General features: G+C 38.3%; 3 protein-coding genes across 5 annotated transcripts; 1 reads left to right on the forward strand and 2 right to left on the reverse strand.

Annotated features, from left to right (window-relative positions):
• Nucleotides 1-2,536: 2,536 nt before the first annotated feature.
• On the reverse strand, nucleotides 2,537-3,279 carry LOC122053664 (17.6 kDa class I heat shock protein-like). The gene is made up of 2 exons (XM_042615665.1): nucleotides 3,091-3,279; nucleotides 2,537-3,015 (listed from the first exon to the last, which is right to left on the reverse strand). Exons 1-2 carry the CDS (start codon nucleotides 3,203-3,205, stop codon nucleotides 2,639-2,641), a joined length of 492 nt encoding a protein of 163 aa, XP_042471599.1. The 5' UTR covers nucleotides 3,206-3,279; the 3' UTR covers nucleotides 2,537-2,638.
• Nucleotides 3,280-3,613: 334 nt separating this feature from the next.
• LOC122053665 (blue copper protein 1b-like) lies at nucleotides 3,614-4,190 on the reverse strand. Its single transcript, XM_042615666.1, has 2 exons — nucleotides 4,079-4,190; nucleotides 3,614-3,997 (listed from the first exon to the last, which is right to left on the reverse strand). Exons 1-2 carry the CDS (start codon nucleotides 4,182-4,184, stop codon nucleotides 3,696-3,698), a joined length of 408 nt encoding a protein of 135 aa, XP_042471600.1. The 5' UTR covers nucleotides 4,185-4,190; the 3' UTR covers nucleotides 3,614-3,695.
• A 1,035-nt stretch (nucleotides 4,191-5,225) lies between these two features.
• LOC122051731 (FRIGIDA-like protein 4a) lies at nucleotides 5,226-8,640 on the forward strand. 3 transcript variants are annotated; one of them, XM_042612989.1, is made up of 3 exons: nucleotides 5,226-6,229; nucleotides 7,360-7,529; nucleotides 7,832-8,640. In XM_042612989.1, exons 1-3 carry the CDS (start codon nucleotides 5,353-5,355, stop codon nucleotides 8,396-8,398), a joined length of 1,614 nt encoding a protein of 537 aa, XP_042468923.1. In that variant the 5' UTR covers nucleotides 5,226-5,352; the 3' UTR covers nucleotides 8,399-8,640. The 3 variants fall into 3 exon arrangements, with proteins under 3 accessions (XP_042468923.1, XP_042468924.1, XP_042468922.1); XM_042612990.1 differs by having other exon boundaries at nucleotides 5,227-6,229; nucleotides 7,360-7,526; XM_042612988.1 differs by having other exon boundaries at nucleotides 5,228-6,229; nucleotides 7,360-7,532.
• The last annotated feature ends 2,087 nt before the right edge of the window (nucleotides 8,641-10,727 follow it).

Below are 10,727 nucleotides of genomic sequence, written 5' to 3' on the forward strand. Positions count from 1 at the left end.
AAACTAATAGATTAAAATTGACATAGTCACGAGTTTAAGACTATTAATTAATTGAATGTCAATTATTTCTATTTAAAATGTTAGACTCGGCAATTGATTACTCGACTAAAACAATCGATTGCTCGACCAAAGCAATCGATTGAATCATCATAATTTTATCTAAAATTATGTTAAACAGTGATGATTTTCATCGTTCTTCGTATTCTTCGCAGAAACATGAAAATTTTGAAAAAAACAAGTCTATCTTAGTTTTCTCTTATATGATTGTCGATGATCAAAAATTTGTATTAACTAGGAAAAACTTGATCTATCATACAAACAAAAACATTAAATTTTATTGCCAATGAAAACGACGAAACAGAATTTAGCTCTGATACCAATTGATAGTTCTTGTAAAACACCTAAACCGCATGAATTCTAAGAACTATATAAGAATTTGTATATAGGAAATACAAGAACATATGAGCATGGATCTTCGTTTCATCAAGAACATGATATAAGGAAATAAATACATAAACAAATATAACAAAGAACCTGATTGAGGAGTCATCTTTGTCTTTAGTATCGTCCAGAAATAATCCTTTGGAAGAAGATACAGCGGAAAGAAAAATAATGTCTTCTAAGGGGCTTAGCATGACGGCGCCGAAAAGATTTTGGTCAATGAGGAATCAAAAGCTCTGTCAAAATTAAAACCCCTAAACCTTTGAGGACCAACCCTATTTATAGTAGACATCTATTTTCAACCCATAGATGATAATAGATATGAGACAATAGATTCTACACATACAAGATCTACATCCAATAATCAAAATCCAATAACCCTAAGTTAGATCATTTTAATGGGTTCGATCTGTACTTATATGCACAACTTACAATTAAGCCCGCCAATTAGAGATAATAATCAACAATATTGATATTGGGCGTATGGTGAGATAAACCCTAGGTCATTAGTTCCTTAGAAAATTTTAAGTTTCTACATTCAACATACCATTGTGTCAGGATAGCTTACAAGAGCTCATTTGTTTCAAACTCATCCATTTAGTTATATCTTGAATAGGGGTGGTATGCCTCTAGGGTGTCACGTGGACTATGGACGTATAACATCTCTAGCGTAATAGCTAGGGGTCGATTCTCAAGAACTGACGACCTGGAGTTTACCCCATCATATGCCTATGTTCTGCGTACCTACATTTACCTTTCTCTATATCTGTGGAGCCGACACTAGGGGATCGTTAAGGTAGCGGATCTATTTTTTTTTAATAGGGATGGTATACCATAACATACCAAAATTTTTATATTATACTGTATACTAAAAATTTTGGTATTTGAAATATATATACCGATGTCGTACTAAAATTTTGGTATATCGAAACTTCAATATATCGAATTTTCAGTATGGTTAAATTTTATATCGTTAACATTAGCTTCAATGGTACTTAACTTTTGACTCGAGACTCGAAATCAAACTCTTTATGTGCTCACGCAGGGGCGGAGCTAGGATCTAGATTTAGGGTAGGCAACAAATATAATATAATTAATAAGGATGATCTCGTGTAAGAAACTCTCGCCAATATAAGGTCCTGAGAAAGAGTCTATTGTATACAATCTTTTCCTACTTTATAGGAAGTTATTTCTGAAATTCGAATATGTGACCTCTATGTCACATAACTACTACCTCAACGGGTAGCACGAACGATAGTGTCGCATTGGTCAAACATAACTTTTTTTCTGTTTAAAATTACCTTAGAGAAGAATTCCTTGCTTAGTGTAGAGAGGTAAGGAAATGAACAAGAAGTTTAGGTTTAGGGTAAAAAAATTAAATCAATTTAATAAGGTTAATTAATTATATATCAATATAATGACATTAAAAAAAATTATTTGTAAAAAAAAATGATACCAAAAATATTAATGTCATGTTTAAATTTATAACTTATGGCATCGACTAATTAAATATCAAAAATCAAACACATGGAAATATTAGTTAAACGGATGGTCAAGATGATGCCTAGAAAAATTGTAATTTTCTAAATGGTGGACATAAAATTGGTGAGAAAACAGATTTTTGAGGCACATGGGTAGAGCTTTATCTGGCCCAGTGTGGGCAACTGCCCTCACTGCCCTCACTGGGCCAATGCTAGCTCCGCCCATGTGCTCACGTGTGTAGAATTCAAAGATCTATATTGTTAAGTCTAGTACAGTATCATTGTTATTTCTGATGAGTTTGATATCAAATAATTTTTGATGGGGAATATGCACTTGGTGAATATAAATTTTTTTTTCTTTTATAATTTTGATATATCGAAAGTATCAAAATATCAAACAATTTTGATACGAACACTATGAATTTAATCATACCAAAATTTTCGTATATCGAAGTTTTGTTATATCGAAATTTAGACACGGTATGATATATATTTTTCAAATACCATATTTTTTTTTTGTATGATATACGATATGTTATAAAATTTCTGTATAATACGTTATACCACCCTTGAACTATTAGCCTTCGAGATTAATGATTTCAAGAGTTGGATACTTTGGATTAAAATAATCTCTCAAATTTCATTACAAACAACCTCATATGTGTCTGAATTGCTTATCATCTGAATCTTAGATTTAGTTTTATATTATTCCTCCATTATTCTTTCTTTGTTTGAGACTTTGGTACACCGTCACTATACTCCTTTACATCAATCTTTACGCACAATTTTTTACACAAACTCTCAAACATCTTCTTCAAATTATAGCGAGAGAAAACCGATGTTCTGAATTCATTCTTGTCTTTAATGTCATCGACTCCAAAAGAGCGGTGCGAGGCTGATCTCGGCAATGTCACGCATAGAAGCCCATTGTCCACATCGAATGTGGCTCGAATGTTCTTGATATCGCAATGTTTTGGGGCGAGCAAGTGCTTGTTAAATCGAGTCAATTGGCCGCCTTCAATGTACCGCTCACCCTTAATCTCTAGTTTTCGGCGAGTATCGATGAGAATAGTCAATTGTTCCTTCTTGAATCCTAAAATCCAAGTAAAAAATCTATGAATACACCACCACACACAACAAATAAGAAATGTTTTCTTTCAGACAGTACCTGGGATATCTACAATTAGGACCTTGCTATTCTCATCCTGAGTCCAAGTGCACTGGGGGTCGAAATCCAAATACTTGCGAGGCGGCTTTGCGGCTAATTGCACCATCATCTCCATCGACCTAAATGTTGTCCTCCCAAATCCCTCTGTTTGCCGAGTTTTATACCTTTTTTCCTTGCTTTACGCATTGGGTTAGGACCATTTCCCTTTGCCAAGCTTCACATCACCCTGTTTGTGGGAAAAGCAGGGTTCCTTACTGAACTGACACTCCAAGCTAAGGATGGCAAACTAATACTATATGGAGGAGACGGTAGAGATCACGGGGAACAGGCTAAATCAAAAGCTGAGCGGAATATTAAGTCAAACCGAGCACGAGTCAAATCAAAGCGAGCTTGGGTTAAGTCGGCCACTTTCGGAAGAGCTCAAGTCAAGTCCATCCGAGTCGTGATTACTTTAATTTGCTAAGTCAGCCTATCTCTTGATCTCGCACCGGATCAAATACAATAACATCGTTCTGTTCTTTTCTTTAACAGCAATTGTAAATTGTAATAGCTATTGTTTTTTTGTTTGTTTGTTTGAAAATAAATCAATCCGAAGAAGAAGAAGCTCATGGCATGACGAAGAGGAGCACTGCTGAGATGAGAGCCGTAAATGCAGAGCGAGGGTCTGTGCGTGCGGAGGTGGAAGTGGAATAGACGGTGACGAGGGGCATGACGTCGATGAGGAGCCTCTGGCCCTTGCTGCAGTGGTCGGCCTTGCCGCACATGTACCACTTCCTCCCCGAGCTGTTGAGGCTGACCGCGTCGTGGCCGCTGACGAGCGCATTGGCTCCTGCCGGCGCGCTGCAGGAACGGAACGCTTCCTCGTCCACTGTGATCACGTTGTGAAGCCCGGCAGGGTAACTGAAAACTGCAAATCTAATGAAATTTAATCTCCTTTATAATCAATCCATCGCTCTAATTTTCAGCGGTGTGTAGTTTTCGATCTGACCGAGTCTGTCGCCGACTATGAACTCCATGCCTTCCGCCCACTCCGTGTAGTTGACTCCCGGCCGCCACCCATCCGTTGATCCGCCGACCATGATGTCCGCCGCCATCGAAAATACCGGTAAGGCGACGGCGACCACGAGAGCAAGAAGCCTTTGCCACGGAGCCATATAGTTAAATGATGCTGCATTCCTGTCTGTCGATGTAAAAGCCTTTATATACGATTCAACAGTAGATGTGGCGAAGAAAGCTAAGTAACTATTTATTACTTTTGCTCCTTGTCATTTTTCGTTTTCTTAGATGAGCCCTCCATTTTTTTTTCCTCAGTTTTGTCTCCTATAATTAAGAGAACTTTTTTTTTTCTCATTTCACCCTGAGCAAGAAGTTGCCATGTAGTAAACTCCATTAGTAAATAAGAAAATTGGCGGAGCAAAGGGAAATTTATTTTGTTACAAAATAATAAGTCCCTGCAAGAGCTAAACTTAGATAAATACGAAAGTTCATGGACTAAATTAAAATTGTGCATTTAGTTTGGCCGGCATGGCCTTTGTACTTGGTGATTTTTACTATGCATATTTTTCAATAAAATAAAATACTTGAGATATAAACAAGAGGAGCTTTGTGCCCATGGTCGATTCTACGTATGGATATAGATTTAGTTGATTAATGACAATATTATTGAATAAAAATCATTCCTAAGTTTGATGATTTTTGTGACAAAATATAATTAAAATACGATCAAAGAGATTTTTATACAAGTTCTCTTTAAAATGCTTTAAATTAAATTAATTATATATTTTTTTCTTAAGATTAAAATATAATAAAAAATGTGAATGTGTAAAAAATAGAATAAATAAATAGCGCATATTCGCCTTATCCATCGCATGATTGGTCGTTATGCGTGATTTGTCGAGCTCAGGATTTGAGTCCGCTGACTCGCCGGTAATCGCACCGCGGTCATGGTTGATGGTGCTCTCCACAATCCACATTATTTTATTGAGTCTCACCAGGCTTTAACCTACTCCGCTTTGAGCCTTTACAGTGAGATAAGCTGCGTGTCGATTTTTCATTGGCCTATATGTCTGCAGTACTACGTGCCTCCTCTGGTCCCTCCTTTTTCTTTTTTTTTTTAATTGTCTTCTGTTTCTCAATTTCCTCCCTCCTCTTTCTCTTTCCCTTTCCCTTTCCAGTCTAGGGTTTGGGTTGATTCCTCAATCTACTCTTCCTCGGGGAAAAGGGCAGAGATCGTGGTGCAAGAGCGATTCGGAAGGACCGGAGATGGGATCTGAGGCGGCGTCCGCCATCCCGAGCTCTCTGGTCCAGGAGAGCTTCAAGCAGTTAGAGAGGCAGCAGGAGCTCATCAGCTGCTGCACAGTGCTGTGGAAGGAGCTGTCAGACCATTTCTCTACCCTCGAACGAGGCCTCGAGTGCAGGTCCGAGGCCCTCCGATCCAAGCGCCAGTCCCTCGATGCCTCCACCCAGCACGCCCTCGATTCCCTTGGTCACCGCGAGCTGTCCATTGGCAGCGCCGTGGACCTTGCACTCGCCAAGCTCGAAGAGCGCCGCGTGGCCGCCGTTGAGGCCCTCGCGGTTGCTTCTTCGAAGGTCGAGGAGCACGATCTGGCTGGAAAGTTGCGGTCTTTGTGTACAAAAATGGATTTTGCTGGCTTCATCGATTTCGTGGTTGCCAAAAGGAAGGAGCTGGAGCTTCTTCGGCCGGAACTTCCATTGTCCCTTGCGGATTGCATTGATCCTGCCAAATTCGTGTTGGACGCGATCTCCGTTGTCTTCCCTCTGGATAATAGGACCGTGAAATCACCTAATGATCTTGGTTGGGCATGCGTGCTAATTTTGGAGTCTTTGGTGCCAGTTTTGGCTGATCCAGAGCTGGGATCGACCAGGCCATTGGTCACTCGGTGCATAAGGAAACGGGCTGAAGAGATGGCAAAGGCGTGGAAGGAGGGGCTGGAGCAGCGTGGGGGATATGAGAATGTAAAGCCACCAGATGCGCACACATTTCTCCAGCACGTGGTGACTTTTGGAATCATAGATAAGAATGACAAGAACCTATACAGGAAGCTCGTGATCAGCTTTGCTTGGCGGAGGCAAATGCCTAAGCTTGCTATTTCACTAGGACTCGAGGATAGTATGGAAGGTGCATTCTACTTTTTATCTTTCATACCTTTCGTTGTTACTTTGAGATTTAATAATTATGATTTAGTGATTCAATATGTAGTTTATCAAGTACGGATCACAGCAGAAGTAGGATTAGAAGCTAACTATATTCACTAGCGTTGCCATAGACCCTTTGATGCAGTGTGATTTCCAGAGGTATAGGAAGTGCATGACTATGTGGTCAATTCTGATCTTAGTTTACTTTCTTCACATCATAACCGTTATCAATGTGGATAAGATTTATCTTCTAGGAACTCATGCTTTATTGACATTGATTGTAACTATTATCTTCAATAAGTAACTTTTTGTGGCAATTTTTTTTTTAATTCTTTTCATCTGTCAACTACTGCTTTGCTGCAATGAGATGCCAGGAAACAAGTGAATATGTTTAACGGAATGGGATTTAGGCGATGTTTGAATCTGCTTGTTCAAAGAGGATTGATGAAGATTTTAAGTTTTGTCACTTTCTGAGCTCATCTTCATTCATTCATAGTAATATGTAAAACATGTTATTCTTATATAGACATGAATAATTGGGTTTAGTTTGATGCAGAAGCCTGGACAGTCATGACTAACTTAATGGCAAATGTAGGATGTGTTATCCAGCCTTTCTTTATTTGGTTCTTGTAATGATGGAATTTTTTCTTCTGTCATTTGATTTGATAAATGTTGCATTAAAATGCATGCCTCTCTCTCTCTCTCTCTCTCACACACACACACACACACACACACAGATGTTATGATGGAGCCATTGTGTTTAAACCCTTGTTGATTGAAATTTTAACCTTTTTTTTCCTGGGTTGCTTGTAACTTCTTTGAAGGTGGCCCTGAGTGTTAGGGATGGAAATTGATGTCTATATTGCCTTCTTGAAGAATATTTTTTATTCTTCTTTCTTCTTATTATTATCATTATTTTGGAACTTCAAATTTACAATTTGGTTGGATCTTGAAAAATTTTAAAACTACATTGTATATGCATATCCTGCTTTGGCAAGGTTCAATATGAAAAATCAACAATTAACCGTGATGGGTATTGCAACTGTGGTCCTTCTAATTGAAGGTTATTTTGTCTCAGATGTTTGAACTGAAAAACTATTTTTTAATTTACAGATATCATAGAAGAATTAATTGATAAGGGGCATCAATTAGATGCTATAAACTTTGCCTATGAGGCTAGCCTCCAGGACAAATTCCCCCCTACTTCACTGATACAATCCTTCCTCAAAGATTTGAAGAAATCAACATCAACATCAGAGGAAACCAACGCCTGTGGGCAGGTTGTGGTATGAGTTAATTTTATAGTTACCTTTTTGTTAAAGTTTAGTATGTATAATCGACCAGTAGATTTCTAGTCCGTTCTATTCCAAATAGCTTCAGATAATTATGTTGAATGATATTATTTTATCATCTATATCATATTATATTATTATGTTTATTTTTGTGTGGGCCATTTTACAAATCTTGCAACATTTAGGATATGGAGCTTTATAATGGCTTGAAAAGAAACTTCATATCGTTCGTAGCTTGCCTAATTTAATGCATTTATCTAGAAGCTAGTGATGCTCATTCTGTTCTTCTGCAGAATAACACAAGCAGGAAAGAACAGTCAGCTATTCGGGCTGCAATTAAATGCATTCAAGATCACAAGCTTGAATCTGAGTTTCCACTAGAGAGCCTTCAGAAGCAACTCGAAACATTGGAGAAGGTGAAGGTGGAGAAGAAAAAACCTGCTGTATCTAGCCCTGGTTCTGGCTCTGGCTCTGGTCCCGCCAACAAGCGAACACGAGCCAACCATGGTGGGCCAATGCCTCCTGCCAAGGCTGGTCGCACTACAATCAATGCCTGTGTTTCCTCTTTCCCTGCTGCTCCTGCTTATGCGCGATCTCCCTCTGCCCATGCCTCATACCCTGCTCCACCCTCTTATCCTTATGATCGTCCAACGGGACATGCAGTCTACGGCAGCAGGAGTCCACCGGCTATCAGGGAGTCGTATGGATACCCAACTGAAGAAATTGCCCACGTTCCACTCGGGGCATCATATCCTTCACCGCCAATGAGTTACCCAGCCTATGGTGCATACCAGAATTGCACCTTTGGGGGTTACAACAACGGGCTGGCACCAGGCTATCAGCAGGCTTACTACAGGTAGGTATAGGCAGAAGCACTTCAACGAGATTGACCTGTAGTTAATGATATAATTGCTAATAATCCTTAGTCAATCGCTTAATGGCATATTTTGTAGTGGCTTACTAATACTGTAGGATCGATGTGTGCTTTATTATTTGGTTTGCTTTAGTCATGTTAAGAACATCTGTATTTCCTGCACTGTATGTAAATTATGACCGACTAAATCTTAATGTCTAATAACTTGTTTCTGGACAGTTGTATTAATGCTGCTTATTCTTGATTCTTACGTTTTGGCTGAATATTACGAATAAGCTTTTTTGTCAATGAAATGCTTAATAGCTTTTTCTGAAGGTGTGGCAAGCTGCTGAATATTTTTTATGGGAAGATGCTGGTTGATTGATAGATCTGATCTGTTTATAAATGTTCATAGACGACATCTACTCTTCCTTTCAAATCTGGTAAAACTTAGAGGTAAACTGGAGTTGTATTTGCCATTTAATCATTGAGAATTCTATTACAGAATTTGTTGGAAAGAGATGGAAAAAATAATAATAAATTTGGTTAGTTTTATTGTCTAATTCTAGGGATGATTGATTTGTTCTTACGGAATTTTTTTTACTGGTTATTAGAATAAATCAGAAAATATTTGTGGTAGACGATCAATAAGCTAGTATTTTTCGGTTGCGTGTTTTAGTTGGAGATTGATTTGATCTTACGGAATTCTTTTACTGGTTATTAGAATAAATTAGAAAATATTTGTGGTAGACGTTTTAGTTGGAGGAATTTTTTTTTATAAATTTGTTGTATTTAGGGATTAAATTATGAGTATTTAGATGATAATATGAATATTGTATTACTGTGTCTAGTCCCGGGAGCTGGTTGGAAAAAGACAAGAGAGGATGGCTAGTGAATCTCATTTTGTTTAAACATTTATTTATTTTTTTTGCTTTTGTTAAAAACTTGAATTAAAGTGAAGGTGTAGCGGAATGAAGATAAGACAAACATATAACAAAATAAGTTATTTTTTTTAATTTAGTTCGTAGTTCATTACTATTTCATGGTCTGTGATTTTTTATCCCTTTATTATGAGAAATCTATTAAAATTCTTTTTGAAAACTATTAGAAAAGGAGTAAACTCGTACAAATAAAAGAGGACGACTGATCCCTTGATCAGTTTATTGAACTTAGATTCTTTTCTTTACAGTGATTTGAATCTTTCTATATTTATCTATATGGATCGATGGACTAAACCTTTCTATTCGACCGATTGAATCCCTCAATCAATGATCATATAAAATAGAGTTAGAAATATATAATAATGTATAAGTCCAACAATTAAGATTATTTTAATCTTAATTTAGAAATTTTTGTTGGTTTCTTCGGTCAAGTCTGTAGGATCGAAAAGAATTTAGATATCTCCACAATAGCATGATATTGTCCACTTTGAGCCTAAGCCCTCATGGTTTTACTCTTGGGCTCTCCTCAAAAGGCCTCATGCCAATGGAGATATCTTTCTCTTATAAACACATGATCTTTTTCCATGTGTTTTCAATATGAGACTATGTTTGCAACCTTGCAACCCCAACAATCCCCCCCTCAAACAAAGGACCATGGGCTTCCCACGTCCGATCCTTGACCCACCAGGTCTTCCTGCCCCTCGATCTACCCGACCTACTAGGACTTCCTGCCCCTCGGTCCACCCGACCTACTAGGACTTCCTTGCCTAGCCGCAACTAGGACTTCCTGCCCCTCGGTCCACCCGACCTACTAGGACTTCCTGCCTGGTGTCTGGTCCTCTTGATCCGAACATAGGAGCCCCCACTTTCTTTGTTCGAGGTCAATATTGTACTCACATGGTTCAATCAGACCATAGCTCTTGTGCACAGTCGGCGGTTAAACCTTCTGGCAGTCCGGGCTCTGATACCAATTGTAGGATCGAAAAGAATTTAGATATCTCCACAATAGCATGATATTGTCCACTTTGAGCCTAAGCCCTCATGGTTTTGCTCTTGGGCTCTCCCCAAAAGGCCTCATGCCAATGGAGATATCTTTCTCTTATAAATCCATGATCTTTTTCCATGTGTTTTCAATATGGGACTATGTTTGCAACCTTGCAACCCCAACAAAGTCAACGTTAAGGTTTGTCTCTGTTGGTACAATATCTCTTGTGTCAAATTGATCGGATTGATTAAGTTTGAGTTGGCTCAAATTTGAGTTTTAATATTTAGGTTTCGATATTTGATAATATATGGAGATTGCAGGTGCAATCACCCGATTAGAGAGATTGTTGGTGCAATTTCCCTCTGGTTAAGGTTTAACCAGTTTGATGTGAAAAAGAGTCAAATAGGTCA

Source organism: Zingiber officinale, chromosome 3A, assembly GCF_018446385.1.
Source record: "Zingiber officinale cultivar Zhangliang chromosome 3A, Zo_v1.1, whole genome shotgun sequence".
NCBI lineage: Eukaryota > Viridiplantae > Streptophyta > Magnoliopsida > Zingiberales > Zingiberaceae > Zingiber > Zingiber officinale.